The following is a 19031-nucleotide window of genomic DNA, read 5'->3' as shown; positions in this document are numbered from 1 at the left end:
CACCGATCATTCCTTTCCTAGCAGAGGGCACACCAAAAGTATTGGTTTCATTTTTGTTACTTGGCAGTCTGCTAACCAAGAAATTACCATGGCAACCTAGTATTCTAAACGTTAATTTTTGGTGCTATTTGGCAACAGAGAGCTTTCAAATTCAAAACACCTGCAGCTAGATCACTTATTAGCCAAAACTAACAATAGTATATAATCTTTTGAGTGAATGATTTCAGTGAAAAAATGTTTCTGGAACTTCATTACAAATACTTCTCTCCATTATCTGGAATGCCACTTGAAATATCTAATGATTTTTTAGATTCTTAGGAAAAGTTAGTAACTACCAAGTTTACTTTTTAAAAAAAGTCACTATATTACAGTATATATTTTATACATGTCAAAATATCTGGAAATAGTCGGTATTAGACTTATTATAGCTTCACGTATTTGCATTATAAAAACATACGTAAGCAGGGAGATAAAGGCAGCAAGAGTAACATATACACAACTACATATAAAGACCAGGACTCGGTTGTTCAGTTCCACGACAGTTTTACACAAATACATATCCACAAAAAAGATCCTAACCTTACCAAAAAACAAACCAAGGTTAGTCTTCAGCCAGATCAGTTTCCTGAGTTGGTTCCCCTCATGGCTACATGAATGCTAGCTAGTTCCAGGGCAAAAGAACAAGGTGGGAACATACAGATGGAGACGGAGGGAGAGCTGGGATACCACAAACCAGACTAAAAATCAATAAACTATCCCTTTATTTGGTACAAGGATCAAGTCCTAGCATAGCAAGAACTAAGGAACACACAGTTTCTTTTAGCTAGGGTCTGCAATTTTATTACAGTATTAGTCTTGCTTTTTCCATCTTCAGCTATATGTAAACACATTTGTACCAAGTGGACTGCGCAGGACCATAATACATCTAAGCAGACGTAGGCAAGTTCATGAAACATGGAACAACTTTTTTTTGGGATTAAAACACAGCACCCTGCTGCCCAAAGCAGGCAGAGGTGCATTGCTAGCTGGAGGCACCTGCAGAGCAAAGCACACACAGCCTCTCAGGACTCGGGCACTCATGTCATCAGGCTCCCCACAAAGATTGCGTAAGACAAACGGGGAAGAGCACGCTGCCCTCTTAGGCATGTTTCCACGTTTCTCATTGGCAAAGCAATGCACACACCCCTTGTGAATTACCATCAAACCCTTCCTCTGCTGTCTGTCTATGCTGCTTTCCTCACACCTTCTCAATTGAAGCACTGAAATGAGCTTTCTGGTATTATATTTTGAAATATAAAAACATTATTTTTTTTTATTTTTTTAATACAGGACTGATTTTCCTCCTGCGTGGAGAACAGTTGTCATTTCTAACATAATTTCTCCAAATGGAAACCGCAATGAGTACTCAGACTGCTAGTACTTTCATCTAAAGGTTTTGAAAAGCGATTCAAAATATCTCAGATAGTTGGGAGGGAGTAAAGATAGTCTAGAATTACTTGCTCATTGCCAAAGACCGAAATTTAATGGATTTACTGCTGCAAACTCGGTGTCTCATTGTAAAGAGTCAGACTGCATGCAGTACTTCAGAAAGCATTTGAGCTCTCAAGTCCAAACCAGGATCATGAGCTAGCTAGACATATCTCTGCACCCTAAAAAAAACAGCGGTAGCTGTAAACGCACAGAGTAGAACTAAACGTGAAAAACTAGTCCACAGATGCCACACTACACAAACCAGCATATGAATTACCACATGGAGAGAAAATAATAATAATAATAAATAAATAAATACACACACACACACACACACACACAAGTCCTCCAAAATTGAGGACTAGCAGAAGGTGACTTTGTAACCCTGTATTTAATTGATCAGCTGGACACACGTTTGAAAACCCAGAACTAGCACTCTGCTAAAGTATTTCCAAGGAATGTTGCAGGGGGGTGTGATTAAGGCAGTCAACACAACCAAACACTAATCAGTGGATTTCTATGTTCAAGATTTCTTAATTAGACCACAGATCTAGCTAGAAGCCTCATGTGAATTTCATCCCTCCTTATGCTTTGATTTCACAGACAGTAATAGAAGCTACAACAGTGACGTACGAATTATCAGAATAAATACACGTGAATAAATATTGAGAGTAGCAAGGGATTTTTTCCTTTTACTCTTCAACAGGTGAACTTTTCAAAAGTAGATGAAGAGTGCACTGCTCCCATGAATCTAGAATTGAATCCATGAATCATTATGAATCTAGATTCTAAATAATCTGAAGTACATCATACCTTGACTAACAAACAATCTGTATAACTTTTTGCAGTCATCATACAAATCATGAACATTACCCAAACGTGCAGAGTTCAACTGGTGCCATTAAAAAAAAAAAAAAACAACACTCCGGCAGAACTGGGTATGGAACCTGTTCATACAACAAAGTCAGAAACACACCACCACCATTCCCAGTATTAATGGGGAGGGGGGTATTGATTTGTTGAATCTCCACCCAGTGTGTCTTAAATTGTTGTTGCTACTCCCTCTTCTTCCATTTTGAGAAAGACAGGCATCTTTCTACATAAATGGCACATTGTAAAAAAAAAAAAAAAAAAACCAAAATAAAAATAACTTACAACCCTTTTCTGAGGATATTTTACATTAAAAAAATACAATTCATGTTACAGTTTTTAAAGGTTAGAAGATTAACATCCTTTTATCTAAAAACAAGCTTGAGTAACCCTGTTGAGCACTTGCCGCCCTCTCAGTTACAACAATTCACAAACTAAAGCATTAGCCTTAATCACCAGTGAGGAGCTACAGCTCTCACTTCTGACTGCCTGGTACACAATCAGCAATGGCTTTAAATGTGAGTTAAATTCAGGCCAGCTGTCAGAGCCTCAGACCATCAAGGAATGGACTTGTCTGACAGAACATGTGGACAAAGGACTCCTAGCTATGTAAGTCAGTAGGGATCTACTATGTACCAACTACTTTGCAGCAGAATCTGAAACTGAAGCATCTGAATAAGCATCATTCCTTCTGTAAGCAAAGCAGCAGCAGAACAACCAGCTGGCAGTTCAGCTGACAGAACAAACCAGCACATCAGGTCATTTTCCCTTATTCTATCTAAGTAATGGGCTATAAGCCACTTGAAAAAGGGCACTGTAGCAATGTTTACAAGAGAATGATAAGAGAGTGAATAAGTTCTGACATACTGTAAACATTGTACTGTTTCTCTTGTAATCTTCTTTACTTTCCCTCACTTACTTGCTCCTCTACTTCCACACAGCAGTTCACTGTTGAATGTTCCAAATAACTGGCTAGTAAATTGTGCTGAATTAAGTGATTTCAAACATCATCACAGCATTCTTCTTCTAGCTAACCAGCTGCTCCTTGCATGCCTCAGCTCACTTTCAAAGAACTGCATGACATGGGCTTTCATGCATAACCCATCACCCACCGACAGGCTTTCAATATCCTACACCCAAGCAGTCAGCATGCCACAGGAGCAACTGCAGGTCAACTGTCTCACTGTCTCAACTCAGAATACAGGGTTCCTGCAATTAATGATTGCTTTTGCAATGAGATGATGGTATTGGCCTACTAAGTCACCACAGAAAACCTCAGAGTCCTGAGAGCCAGCACATTACTACTTTTCTCAGCTATCCTGTAGGAGCAGAGCATTAAAACTTTGTGTATTCTGGAATTAAATTTGTTAACCTAGTTTCTGAGGAAATTAAGTTTGTCATCACACTGTTTGCCTGTCAGTATCTCTCCCCACTAACTTTCAGGCTTAAGAAACAGACACCAGGTCTGACAAATCAGCACTGCCCAGAGCTCCTGCATATTTTTTGAAAATTGGTAGCTGAATAGGTCACGAGAACTAAAATTAGCATGTCAAGCATGGAAGATACATAAGCAGAATTCGTATCTTTTCCATGTTGGCTGCCAATTTGCATGCATACTCACTCACCAGCATGTCTGGCTCTGAACCAGCTCCAGAGCACCAGCCACATCTCTGGGTCAGCCAAACAGGTGGGAAACATGGGCTGTAACTACAGCTACCGCTTAGCACTCAAAGAGGGCGAATACCTGGATAGCAAGTAAAAAGCTGTACAGACAGAGGAAGAACTGAGGATATCAGTATGAGGTTCTTATGAACACTGGATGCAAAAGTTCTAAGGCTTCACTGGTTCTGCAGCTTACGTGTTAAGTATGTTTTACTCTTACTACATTCTTTGGGCTGACGCTTTTAACCTGGTGACTGAAGCTCCAAGGGGAATTATAACCTAATACCTTGCTGAAGCGGATAGATGAAGGTGAGGTTCTTCTGTGCAGGAGATATCACGTAAAAAGAGACATTTTTATACTGATTTGAATTATCTTCAGCTCAGACTAGTCCCCCATGCAGAGAAAACAGGGAATGGGTGGGATGCCTGCAAAAGATTATAGTTGCACAACATCTGGCAAATATCTGTATATTACCACCTTAATATTACCAGAGAAGACACTAAGTATTTTTGTGAAGCTGTCATTCAAAAGCAGCCGCTCATTTCCTAGTAAGACACCCACTTGAAAATCACCCACTTCAATGTCACCATACAGTTGTTATTATGCAGACAAAGAGGAATCATAAAAGGAAAACGGTTTCAAGTTAATAAAACAACACAGAACTGCATTATTATTTCAATGCTAGTACCAGCTGAGGAATGGTAATATCAGAGAAACACTGGTTAAACTACTTTTCCATTTGTCTGTAAATACGAAAGATAAGAAATGTTTTGTAATTTTCAGATTGTCTATAAAATACATCCAAATTGTGCTTTTGTGAAAACTGAAAATAAAGGTAGCTGCCATTATCGTGACCAAAAAAACCCACCACAAATGTCTATATTTTTAATCTCCACTATTTTTCTTGAAATTCCTCCTCAGCAAAGTATCTCCCTGTTCATACATGTAAGAAGGAAAACAAATCTGGAAAATCAAAAGACAGAAAGGTTTCTTCAGCTATGTGAAAACTCCCAATAGAAAGAGGGGAAAGCCTCAACTCTTAACTCCTACCAGTGAAGTGAAACTCAAAACATCAAGTTTAAATTCATTCTGGATAGAAGTAAACCACATCTCATGCTAAACCTTGTAGCAGGTAAACCAAATTTTCATCGTATGAGTAAATATCACCAGTACAGGTGCATTTTGGAGACAGAGGAATAAGCAGCACTCCTTGCACTACCCACGTCTTGCAAGCTAAAGGAATTTCCAACATTCAAGTGTATTTTAGCCATAACATTTTTTCCTGTCTCTAATCAGTAAGCCTGAAAGTTTCTACCTTCTTGTCTGAAGGCAGAAGTATGATACTTTACAATTCAGACAGGAAAGAAACTATATATCTAGCAACACAGTACTGCATCATGCGGGAGGTAAGCAGAGAGGTATATCATGGAACAAGGGAGTATAAAGAAAGTGAGAAATGGTGTCCAGTCCAACAAAGTGATCCATCTCCCACCCACGACGGACCAAAACAAACAAACAAACAAAAAAACAGAACAAAAACAACAAAACGCCACAAACCATAAGCCCTTTGTTTTCATGCCTGGAAAAAAAACAGCTGTGGTAATAAACATTTAATAAGGATTAAACATTCAGAATTTCAAAGGAAAAAATCCAGAAAGGGAAAGCCAAAGAAAATAAAGGGAAAGAAAGGGAAAACTGAATGAAAGAAAGGGAAAGCCATGAGATAACCTGAAGCCAGTGAAAGAATAGAAAAATTTATGTAATTTTCCATTTCCAAAATACTTTGAACTTTTCTATAACTTTTCCACAAAACTGTCTTCTTCCTTGTTTTACTGATAAGTGCTAACAAAAGAAGACTTCCAACTTCTTTTATTAATGTATGTCTAGCCTAAGGCTCTTCACGTGCCCTATGCAGCCCCTAGCACAAAGCTACCTACCATGCCTATCAATTACACATATATCAACACATTTAATGAGTACAACACCAGTTCAGGCCTAGAGTGTGCTAATGAGTGACAAAAAAGCCCATGGCCTCAAGGACCACACTCTGATAACCACTGATAAAAAGGCAATTCAGTTTGCATAACCAATTTTTTGGAGTTGTTCAAAGAGGATGAGTATTCTGCTAGTGCTAAGCTCACCAAAAAGTGGGGTGAGCTCCTGGTTTCAAACATGGAACAATATTAACCATGTGTCAGATTACAAAGCACAGCATGCTATTTCCCCTACAATGCCTGCCCCCCACACTTTTCTTCCATCAAGATGATTTATGCTAGCACGTCTCTGAATTTTTTTTTGTTTAACTACAGATTAGGCCAAATGAATCTTAAAACAGAAAGAGAAGCCCTACATACTTAACCACACTACCATATAACTTATTTAACTTACTTTTCAGTAAGTGTAGAAAATACAAAGAATACAGAGTTTAAAACATCCCTCCAGATATCTGGTTGACACTGTTTCGCAAACATACCTTCAATTCTTCATTGCGCAGTTGACAAAACCCCAGATCTAGAAGATACAGTAACTACCCCAGTGTCAGTAACAACTTACAGTTGCACAGGAAGGTTCCTGCAGAATCTTATTGTTCTGACATGACAACTGCTCTCACTTATCCACCTGTTTTACATATTTAATGTTCACTGTTCAGCCATTTAGAACTTCTTTCCTAGTTTTCCCACCTGAAGAGTGGCTTTTTACCCAGGCAGACAATGACAGGACAAGGGGGAATGGCTTTAAAATAAAAGAGAGGAGATTTTAAAAGAAAAGAGAGAAGATTTAGTTTAGAGGTTAGGAAATCCTTCACTGTAAGGGTGTTGAAGCACTGGCACACGCTGCCCAGAGAAGCTGTGCATGCCCCACCCTTTGAGGTGCTCAAGGACAGGCTGGATGGGGCTTTGGGCAACGTGGTCTAATGGGTAGCATCCCTGCCCATTGGGGGGGGGTTGAACTGGGTGGCTTTACTTTCCCTTCCAACACAAACCTTTCCATCACTCTAGTACTGGGTTTGTTGGGGCATTCCTTTCTCCTGAAGCTTGCTGCTTGCTTCGTCGATCTCCAGTTTTTCCATACCAAACATACCCTCCTGACACACCTCATCGCCCACCGATCATATTTGACTGATAGAATACTTGAAGTTCTATCCCTCCTCCCTTCCCTTCATCATCCTTGTTATTTCTGAACTGCTACAACAGCAAGCAATCACTTTAACAGCCTGTTGCTTTATATTCTCTGGAATTCCTACTCTATCATGCAACTAAGTGTAAGTTATGCTATCCTTCCTATGCAGCAGTCAGTCCCCCAGTGATCTTTCCCTCTGGATGAAATCCCTTATTCGTTCCTGTGAAAGAGCTGCTATTCAAAAACAGTTCTTACCAGCCTCTCAAGCAAGCAGTCCACCAATTAGCACATTAGCATATCTACACAGGACCTCAGACTTTTTTCTAACGTGTTCTCATAAAACTGCAAAAAGGAATGGCTGATTCTGAAAAAGCTGAAGATAGCCTGTTATCACAGCAAAAAAAATGTAAGAAGCCATCTACTCAGTGCCTTGTAATGGGTAAAAATTTAATGGAAAATGTTCCCTTAGGTGCTTAAGGATTCAGATATTCACACCCAGCACTTACTGGCAGCTCTATGCCAATGATACACTGTAGGTACTGCTTATATAAAATCTTGTTTCTCTGTCCTGCTCAAATAATTTTTTGAAAGGGGTGGGCTTTCTTTGAACTTGAATTCAAGACAAAATAAATTTAATTTCAATATGTTTAGTTTGAAAAACTTTAAGAGTTATACCTGCTGGAAGATGTTTTGTTTTCCATTGGCCCATTTTGCATTGCTGGCTAGTTTGCATTTTCCATTGAAAGTATCAAGGTCAGAATTTAGGGAAATGACCTACAAACTCCTGAACCGCAGACCAAGAAGAAAAGAAAAATAATGAAGACAAACATAATTTTATAGCCATTTTGAAAACATGTTTGAAGGCCTTTATTTGCAACTGGCTTATTGTCATTTTAGGTATTTGGAAAAAGAGTAAGCCAAATCAGAAGATGGCACTCTTTTCCTTAAATAGCTTCCAAACAAAGAGCCATTCCAGATTCACTGCTCACCTCACTTTAACACACAATTATCCTAAGAATGGGAAACATGAAGTCCCTAACATAACTCTGAGCTCCTGCTCCTACTGGGGTACTCCTCACTCCTGCTGCAAAAAAGGATGATACATGTTTGAGATTGCATTCTTCCATAGTGTATTAATTTTAAAGACTTCTTATCTTACCAAGCTGCTAGACAAGCATATCTTAAGCTGACAGTTGTCCAATTCAACTGCTGAGAGACACTTCATATCCAGTGTTTGCATAAAAAAACATTTAAAAGAGTATACTAACATATGATAAACCAGCTTCCAACACAATTGAATATATCCAATCAGATAGATTTTACACTCTAATTAGTGAATTAGAGCCCCTAACTTACCTCTGGACAGTATTAAGCTTGCTAATGATTTCAATAGAAGTTCTCTAAGAGACTTACAGAAATACTTTGCTGGACTCAATTTTGGCCTGTTTACTCATTACAGAATGAAGATGAACAGAACATTTTCATTCTAAAAACATGATAATTGATTTACATTCCAAGTAAATTTTGACTATATGCACACACATTTCATTTAGTACTAAATGCAACATGAATTCATCATTGTAACCCATCTTTGCATCAGAAATAACGTACTTGTAACTTTTCATATAAAATCAGTACAAGACTTTAAAATCCCTTTCCCTGAGATGACTTAAAGGGCCATCAGTCACTGAATTTAGTAACTGATCACTTCTGTGTCAAAACCCTAACAGAAAAACTTTTCCCTTAATTGCTCTCCACTACCAACCTCCATAGCATAAGATAAACTAAAAGAAATTTATCATTGGTAATTTATCATTAGCAATTCAAGATAAATTCACAATTGATTACTATTCTTCTTCTAGGACACTCCCCTACCCTGAAAATCTATTAGGAAAAAATACAACACCATAATATTCCCCTTTTCAATCATTTCACCCTTTCTTCTTTTTCATTTGGCAGCAAGCTTCATACCCAGTAATGCAAAGGTTGTAGAAAGATGTCTGCTATGACCGCAGTAAGCAATTCAGCACGTTTACTACAATCAAAAGGATTTCTATAAGAAATATATATATATTTTAAGCATGCATATATACCTATAAATTACATCCAATAAAAGCCTACAGTGTGTACTGCAAGTATCTCACAGTTCCATTAAAAAACAAGTTACAAAGTTTCCCATGACTGTGTTTGCATGTTTTTTTCATTATTGTACACTACCACACCAAGGAACCACAGATGTTTTGTTTTATGAGAGCATCTTGCTAGCCTACGTGGCCTACCACACACACTTTATATAAACCACTTGAGTTAAGGAAAAGTTTTCATTTATGTCCCGAAGTACAGTAGTTTGATAAGGGCTGTATACAATACTGCCAGCAGAAGGAAAAAAAAAATAGGCATAGTTTGCCATGTTTAATTGATTCAGTAATCTGATGAAAGAAAATCTGTGTGAATTACTGATCAGAATTTGCTGTTAATACTAGTATAACTGATGATGTGGCAACTCTAGAAACTTTAGAAACAGCTGCTGGAACAGTTCCTAGAAAAAAAAAAAGCCACAATTCCTCAGAATTCTATCTCACAGAGTATAAGTTTGGAAATTTCACAAGCTTTCAAAAGACCTTTTCCTTAGGACATTTACATGGTCTCTAAAAGAATGTCAGTAATTTAACACTTGAACTGTTTTAAACAGAATTCAAGCCCAATGTAGCACAGTTTTTTCTCCTGCAAGAAACTGTTGTGCTTAGAATTATTTATTAGTAACACAAGTAATGCAAGAATTTTTACATGCATTTCCACAGAGCTAAAATATGACTGCTGCCAAGTATTCCAGAGTTTAAAGAGATAGTACTGTTAGCTTTCTAACTTTGCAGAGACTTGTAATTTACAGCAAAAAGTAGCAATTTGCCAATATATTGAGAAAAAAAAAAAAGATGGAATAGATTAGCTATCTGGTTTTGAATTGTGTAGATTTTGTAGATTTTTAACCCCTTTCCCCCTTTTTTTTTTAAAAAAACTCTTGTATTTTCTTATACCTTTCCAATGAAGTTTAGTCTGATTTCAGTGACATGTAAGAGACTGTGTGATCAGCTCCAATGAAGTATTTAAGACCATGCACAGATCTTGGCAATGCCAGAATTCAGCCCACAGCTTCAATTTCTACCACAGAAGATTCCCAGACACCTGTACTTTTTTCATAAGTATCTAAGTGCAAACAGTTGATATCAAGACTAATTCTGAAGTGGTCACAGATGAACCTAAAGTTGACCTAAGTTGCCTAAGAGATATCAGATACAGCAGATAGCTCAGGGTACCAGGATGGGTGTCCACCATCAGCGAAGAGTCTGGATTTTGTAGCACTTGCCAGAATTGAAAAGGTTAAGATTACAAAATGAGTTCAAGTAGAGGGAGTCTAAGATAACTGCTTCTGCTTAAAGAGAGTGTCTTGGCCAACATGCTACTGTAATATGGTGCTGGAACAAACAAGAATCACAAGCCAAAGACAAAATATTAAAAGAGAAGTCATCTGTAGACCTGCAAGAGGAATTTCTTCAGGGTAAATAGTTCTGAGTTCCAGTATTTCCTTTGAGGGAGCTCATGTATTTTATGTTAATCGGTGGATAAGCAGCCTTTGGAGCATAGCCAAGAACTTTTCCTAAGGAAATTCTCCCACTGGTTAACTATATGACAAGGCTCCCCTCACCACGTCAAGTCTACCTTCTTTCCTCGACAGTAGCCTATTACTGTTATTTGTTAAAACTTGTGATTAGTGCTCTCTGCTGGTGATTGAGATCGCAGGATTCAACTCATCTCAGACTGAGGGATCCTATGAGCCAGCTTTTTCTCAACTACTACAACCTTTTCTAACAAAGCCACGACACTAAAATGCAGCATTTTCCTCAGCAGGCAGACACATGCCTTGAAAGAGAGCGTTGGTATTTTTGAAATACGAGCCATCAGACATCTCGTAGCTCAGTCCAATACCAGATAACTGGTCAGGCACCTCACCTCATACCCCACTCCCCCTTTAGACAACTAAAAAGTCAGCGTACAGGAATATTAAAGGAGCTCCTAGATTCACCACAGCCCAGAGGTTAGCACACAAAATGGATCTTTGGGAGCAGCTACTATATTTCAAAGAGAAGCCTGGATAACCGCATTGGGCTGGTTGCCCAGTATTTTGGACTGCTTTAAATACCATAATGCCTAACAGCACTCAGTCATTGTTATTTTGAACATTTCAGTCTAGGATTCTTTTTTATCACTGGTAAAGAAGGTCCAGGAATGCACTTAAAAACATCATAACATTCTTTAGGTAACACTAGCTCATAACATTCTTTAGGTAACACTAGCTATTTGGATATAACACACTAAAAAAACTTAATGCTCCCAACCAGTTTGTGCTCAAAAGTGAAAAGAGATTTAAAAAAAAAAAAAAAAAGCTTGAAAGAAGGCTGTGGGGAATAGAACTCCTGAAAATTACATTTCACTTTACTTATTACAGGGCTGCAACTTGTTTTAAGAGCTCTTTTGCAAGTAAGAGACAAGATATTTTTTTCCCCTTCAGATACTCTTGTTCACATTTTCCAAAGACAAACTTTTGAAAGTGTAATAGTGAAATGACATGCTTCTTCTTTTGTGAGGGTTTGTAACTACTCTCCAACGAACTCATTCTGCAAGATTACCAAGATCTAAGGACTCCTTTGGCCTTCTCTTTGAACCCTTTAGTTTTCCTGTCCCTATAACCTTGATCACTAGTTGATTTTCACAAAAGGAACAGACAACAGAACTGCACACCATACAATCACCCTGGCTATTTAGGTTTGCTGGCTGAATGCTCTCCCCAGATCTTCTGTCTATGCAGAAGCAGAAAACCACCTCAGTGAAAAGTTTATTCTGCTCAGAGAAAAGGGAGGCAGGATCTTGTGGCTGCAGTGGGTGTGAAGCAAGAAGAGTGAGAAACCCCAGCACCTGAAGCAGTGAGGCCCGTGAAATCACAGCCTGAGAAAGGCACGGCTGGGGCGCGTCATATGTGACCACAATGCTACACTGAACAGCAAAGCACTTCTGAAAATGAAGACCCTTCAATGCTAAAAGATGTCCCAGTTTCTGCAGTCTGAAACATGGGGGAAAAAACTAACCAGTAAGATACTGAATTACTTGTGTAAATTGTCATCAAATGCCAATGAAAACTCACAGAGGTGTATCACATCTGAGTGATGTGGCAGTCAAAATACGGAAGACTGGAAATAAGGAAACACTTAAGCAAATAAATACCAGGGAGCAGTCCTGAAGTACATTTTATCTGGAATGTCTCTCTGCAAAAATGGTGACTATTCAATGAACACAGAACTTCAAATTAATTTAATTTGAGTTTTAAATTGACATTTATAAAAGCATGCTGGACCTACTAGATCAGCAACAGAAATACACAATGTGCTAAGGGCTAGCTAGGATGCTATAGTAGTATTTTGCATTTAATACACCTACCAAAACGATAATGCATTTCTGAACTGTGCAAGTCAATTCAGCTTCAGGAGGAATGCGTGTGCCTCTCAAACTTCCCCCTCCCTGTTCTTCCTTAATTATTTCACCTGATATCCTGGTGAGAATACAACTTCTTGTTTCCACTATTACACAGAAAGTTTCATCATTGAAAGTTAAAAGAATATATTCGGCCTTATGGTTACAGGCTGATGCACAACGATGTATGAGTGAAGGTATGCCGAAGTGCAAGCTTGGTAACTGATTTTCTATTGATGTTTGTTACCTAAGCTGTGATGGACAAATGCAAAATTAGCCTAGGCTACACAAGGCAAACCGGGACCTTATATAAACATCTACAAATTTACATTTCCTTCTTGTTGTGCTGTGATAAAAGATGCAAGTTTCACAGAATTAAAGATATAACAAACTACAGTTTCAGACCACATGCCAGTCATTCTCCACAAGTTAAAGCTCCTTCCCATGGCTTTGTGTGTGATTTTTTTTCCTCATCGTTCACACTAGCTATCTTTGACTCTGCTGTACACCAGTTTAAACACTTAACCACATGTCCAGATTGCTTTCTGACCACGTCATTCGTCCACATTGCAGCCAAGTCAGGATGACAGCCCTAAACTGAAAACGTAAAAGGGCCTGAGAACTGCCATGCTGAACATCACAGCACAAGAGTTTGTGACCCAGAAAACTGCTGAATGGAACCCACCAAATGAAGCCTGATTACCAATTTCCTTACGCAGAATTCCTTTAATCTGCACTTCGGTTAGGAGACTGAAAAATTTGTGTGCGTATATATTACTCCGAAGACAGACTTTTATCTTGACTTCACCTTTCAGCAAAAAAAATGAAAACTTTGCACTGAGAATGATAAATATCATCTACAAAACACAGCTTTATAAATACAGCTCAACTTTATACTGAGTCATTAAGAAGTCCACAATATTATTAATGACAGAAATTACTTTAGAGCACATAACTAATTATTAAATACAAATTTAAGAGAAAAATTTAACCAATACCAAAGTTTCCGTGACCAAACTTGGCAAATTCAATTCATATGTCCCAGAGAAACAACTCTCAGCTCTGCAAAGACTTAAATTTGCTTTCCAAAACACAATGCCTCACTAACAGTCAACTTTGGCCCTTATAGCACCATTTAGGTACATATTAGAACTACGCATTTTTAGAGGTATTCATACGTAGATCATTTGCATTGGCTTCATGGGATTTCTGCGGCTTAATTCCTTGAGGTAGTTGTAACCAACTGAATTCCAAGAGGAGACAAAAGGGCATGTCTCTGCAAGACAGAAAAACATAACACTATTTAAGAAGCATGAGTTCTGGAAAAAAAAAAAAAGGCAAATCTGACTTGGTTTCCATTCACAAGCTTCTGTTCCATGCTGTTGTATATTGCTGATCAACAAAAAAAATATTTCACACTAAGCACGTGGTCTTTCCCTTTAAACTTGCTCTTGTCCATGGCAGTTGATGATTATGTGCTGCCATCTAGCAAATGATTCCAGAAAAGTTTAGTTTATATGGTGTTTTTAATATTGCAAGATATTTTGTGACAAGATACATCAATTTCTTTTAAAAGCTTTAGAAAATAGGAAACATATAAAGCACAGAAGTATTTTTTTAAAGATTCCTTCAGCCTGTATGCCTTTAAAATTAAGCATGGGATAAGAATACAACTATGGCTTACTACAGACAAAAATGCAAGTTATATTTTACTTTGTGCAAAAAAAAAAGTCACAACTGCTAAGAAATACTGTATTTTCCTCTTCCTTCTCAAAAACTCTGATCTTCTCTTTTCTCTTTCTGCAGCTGTTACTTCTCCCTGCCACTTACTCTACCTTAGGCACAGAAATTACAATGCAGTAGACACACAGAAATCGAATGACTGAATGTCTGAATTGAAAAAAAAAAAATAATAAAAAAAATAAATCCTAACTCCTAACTTTACAGTCACAAAATAGCACTGAAACTGTACCATGTTATCTGACAGCAGCAAGCTGATAGCTTCTTAAAAAAAAAGGTCTTGCTCCTTGTGGTCAGATCTTGCCGTTTTCTGTAATTATCTAGGTATACATGCAATCAGGAAAAAAAGAGCATTTATACACTTTTGGCAGAGTATCTATTTGTTGCCCTGGAAACACTGTGACAGTTTCTGGAGCTGTTACACTGATATCACAACTGTATGTGAAAAAAATAAAACAAAGGACAAGCAGAATGTCTAAATGCATTATTCTGTGGATAGCTAAATGAACTGATTTTTCATAACCTTGTCTTATTTCACCTCATCACAATAACCACAGTTCCCGCTCATTTTCACCCAGAATCCTCATCACTCTACAAAAACTGGCAATCTGTTCATACAGTGACCAAACAGCATCACTTTTTTTTTCTCCCCTCCATTTTCATTCCCTATTAGATCAGAACAACTAGGAGCTTGCTGCTTCATGGGGATACTATTTTATGCCCAAATTATAGCTTTTAAAATACTTGAGATCTCTACACCTTTAAAAATTTTCTGAAATTAGCAAATGAACTCTAGCTGTCAGAAAGAAAGGAGACATATCAGCCTTTTACTCGTCTAATTTCCTTGGAGAGTAAGATTTCCATTATATTAATAAAATTTTAACTTTCATGTTTCTCTGTTGATAAGAGGTGGAATAATCACCCAGTTAAATGTCTGCTTTCCAATCGTGACAAAATACTTGCACACTTCACGACAACATTGGCACCTGAAGTTTGAACTTTTCATTAACAGTGCAGTTTTTTTGTTTCCACCAGAACAGTAGTACGTGATCCCTGCCACTGAATTACACCGAACCTACTCAGACATTAAGTTATTTATCTCTCTCATCCAGAAATAAACTAAATAAATATATCTTATTAACACAAAGCAGGTGGTATACAGCTCTCACCTATGCCAATATAGTTTATAGGAATGCTGTAGACAATGCATAACTAAGTTTCTGGAGATGAATAACTATTCATTTCTTTAAGTTACCATGTTTAGGTTATGTATTGAACACACAACAGGAAGTAATTAAAATAAAAGTCAATTAATATTACGAATAGTATCGATTTATGTTACTGAGAAATGTTCTTAAACTATTTCATCTTCCTGTAAATCAGTTAACAAAACACTGAACTCTATCAAAAACTATATGATTCCATCATATAGTTTATTAATTAAAAGCAGCAGTCTGCCTTAGTGAAAATTAAAACCTGGAACGTGTAAATATAATCCAACCAAGTTTACCAGGCCTTAGAGAGAACTGCTGTATATCCAGCCAGGACAAACAAATAAAGTTATCATCTGTTTGCTACTTAAAGATCTTTCTGCAATAATTAGCATGTCTATTTGATATGGCCTAATATGGGAAGAAATTTATATGATCCCTAGTATTTGTTTACTGCAGAATGCCAAAGCCACACAGCACAAAGCTGCTTTTTAATTTCAGTAAGTCTGTCACTTAGCAGATTGGAAGAATATGCCAAAAAATCCAATAGTTGAAAACACTAGGCCTTCTAAAATCATTTCTTCACTCATGCTCAAACTCTACCATGCTACCTTGATCAGAGAAAGACAAATATTTCTTAACAGCAAGACAAATTCTCTCAGAAGCATCCCAGTAACTTCAAGAAATACACAGAGGATATCTAGGGGAAGAAAACATTTGTGCCAGGTTTTATGATTCATGTTAATTAACACATCATAGAGTCACTGAGGTTGGAAAAGACCTCCAAGATCATCTTGTCCAACCATTCCCCTACCACCAATGTCACCCCCTAAACCATGTCCCTAAGCACCACATCCAACCTTGCCTTGAACACCCCCAGGGACGGTGACTCCACCACCTCCCTGGGCAACCCGTTCCAATGCCTGACTGCTCTTTCTGAGAAGAAATGTCTCCTAACTTCTTCTCAGAAAGAGTAGTCAGGCATGCTTTAAGAAAAGCACGATGCTTTAAGAAAAGGAATAGTTATAGAAATGGAAAAAATGTTTAATCTATACACTTTAGGTCTCTATCAAAAAGATGCAGTTTATTCTTCATCAGCTTGGCCTGCTGTCCTTCCTAATCAGATAGCAGCCAGGATTTCAGTCTCTACACTGTGTTATGCCTCAAATGGACCTACTTCACAGGGTGACTATCTTTTTGTCTATTGACAACTCTGACCAAAGTTCCCACCTCCAGGAAATCTCTCAAAGAGCTAACTTTGAGTTTCCTCTTACGATTGGGTGATACTTGAGCTATCAGAAATACAACCATCACTGGTGTCCTTACAAAAATCTGCCAGTCTTTTGTACACAAACTCATAATATTCTGTCTTTCTCTGAAGAACTGTTTGACCGTTCTTCATTCATGTAGTGCTGATTTTTCCATTCCTTGTTACATGGGTATCTGTTTAGCGACTGATGGAAGGAAGTTCAAGCGGCACTTCACAGTCTACGAGCAAACTCTCTGAATGAAACATGAATATGAAAGAATGAATGAAACAATCTCCCCTTTCGTTGGAGATTCATTGGCATACTTCAACGAGAAGTAAGTTACCTTCGAACATATGCTTGTTGGTAACAAGAACCAAAAGCTTATAATAAGTCAGATAGCTGCATTTTATGCAATACTGAACTACATTTTTCCTGATGAACAGGTTATTTCTCACTAAATCTTGCAGATCACCCTCTCTGAATTACTGGATGCCTAGAACATAAGACTTATTTTAAATAAATTCGGGAACAGTCAGATAACCTGCAGTTGGGGTTCTATTGAACCCAAAAAATCGCAAGTTTAACGTTCTGTGAATCATCCGGGCACTGGCACCTGCAGAAGCCGATAGAGCACACGGTCAGAGGAATCACCGGCTGTTGTTTAGGTGCTGCAGCAATAAAAGCGCAGCAGGGCGCAGTCGGGACGGGTCAGGCTGGTTACCCGCAGCGCCCTGTAACCGTTAACCCCCCCCGCCCCGCCTCACCTCGTTGTTGAGGTTCAGCACCGGGCCCATGGCGCCGGGCCCCGCGCACGCCGCCGCCAAGCGAAACCGCGCGCATGCGTCGCACCGCGCCGCGCCGCGGAGTGGGCCGCTCCGGGCTGGAAGCTCGGTGGTTGCAGGCCCGCTCTAGGCCGCGTCTCTATGGTCCCGGTCCTCCCGCACCGCCCCAGCCGCGGCGGCTTCCGGCGGCACTCCCCGCTCCGCCCCTCCCCCAAGTAACGGTCGTACCGGCCCCCTCCTCCCCCCGCCCTTCCCTTTTTTTTTTGTTCGTAACCCATAATTATTGTTTAGTCAGTAGGCTTAAGCAAGGCTCCTCGCGTCTGTAAAAAGTACCTGTTGTTCCTCCGCTTGTCTGGCGCAGAGTTCGAAGTAACAGATCGTACCTGAAGGCATCTGGAGGAATTGTTTTAAATACCGGGGCTGCGAACCCTTTTGTTTGCGTAAATAAAGCCAGTTTCAAGGAGTCCTTGGGGTGTTCACCAGCAATTAGCTGGCCCCTGGATGGCACTGTTGTGCCTGGAATTGTGTCGCTTTGAAGTCTGAATACACGAAATCAGGCTGTTGTCCGCTGTCTGTAAGGCATTTTGCTTGCAGGTTCTAGCATTGAGATTCTGTTATATTTCTGACTGGTGTCAGCCGTCTCCTGTGAGCAAACTGCAGCCAAATCACCTTTGGCTCTAATTTTTACCAAGTCTTAACTGCAAGCAGGGTCAGGCCACGGTAGTCCTTCAAAGCCAAGTTCCACTTGGGGTGCTTCAAAAAGCGGTGCTGGTTATTTGGTAGCAGTCTGTGCTTCATTCAGATCAATAAGGTAAAGTAAACCAAAAAAAAAAAAGTAAACCCAAAGTACTTTGAATGCATCCACTCATAGTGTGGCAGAGGTATCTTGTTCTGCCAACAGCTGAATTTCAGGTTAAATCTGACTGCTTTTCCCCATTATGCTTTGTTGCTAACTTCAGGTAGGCTGTATTTTTGGAAAAAAAAAAAAAATCTGACTTGAGCAGTTAAGTCCAGCCAATGCAAAGACAGTCAGCTATGTATGGTATTCTTTGCTATTCAGTACCAGTGATGGCAAGCAGCCATAGCGTTCCACATGAGAAGTAGATGCATTTGATCACGTCTGTGTATAAACAGTTTGGGATGAAATGCGCTCTGTACAGTCAATATGTTTTTAAAAATCAAAGAACATAATCTCATATCTAGATTAGATTTGTGTGCAGAATGTAAAATTAGAATCAGAAACTCAAGTTTGGAAAGATCTGCCAAGGAAAATGAAGGGGTACTTCCCTTTGTCATTATTTTTCATACAAAATTCTGCGTATGCCATTCTTATTTTCCTTTGTGCACCTTAGCAAAGAGAAAGACAAAAGGGCACCATGGAGCCAGCTACAGTTCTCTGGCT

General features: G+C 38.8%; 1 protein-coding gene across 5 annotated transcripts in view; it reads right to left on the bottom strand.

Moving 5' to 3' along the window:
- SRFBP1 (serum response factor binding protein 1) overlaps positions 1-18037 on the bottom strand; it is a 77715-nt gene extending 59678 nt beyond the window's left edge. The window contains exons 1-2 of one of the 5 annotated variants that reach the window (XM_083818700.1): positions 17612-17702; positions 13825-13922 (exon numbers count right to left, since the gene is read on the bottom strand). In XM_083818700.1, the coding sequence (XP_083674826.1) occupies positions 13825-13922; positions 17612-17687 (174 nt within the window). In that variant the 5' untranslated portion in view covers positions 17688-17702. Of the gene's footprint in view, positions 1-13824; positions 13923-17611; positions 17771-17962 lie in introns of those variants that run through there. The other 4 variants (XM_083818701.1, XM_083818705.1, XM_083818702.1 and 1 more) reach the window with 4 other exon arrangements.
- Between the last annotated feature and the right edge of the window lie 994 nt (positions 18038-19031).

This window comes from Anser anser (assembly GCF_964211835.1).
Source record: "Anser anser genome assembly, chromosome: Z".
Lineage (NCBI taxonomy): Eukaryota > Metazoa > Chordata > Aves > Anseriformes > Anatidae > Anser > Anser anser.
This window is presented reverse-complemented; position numbering and strand designations above follow the sequence as displayed.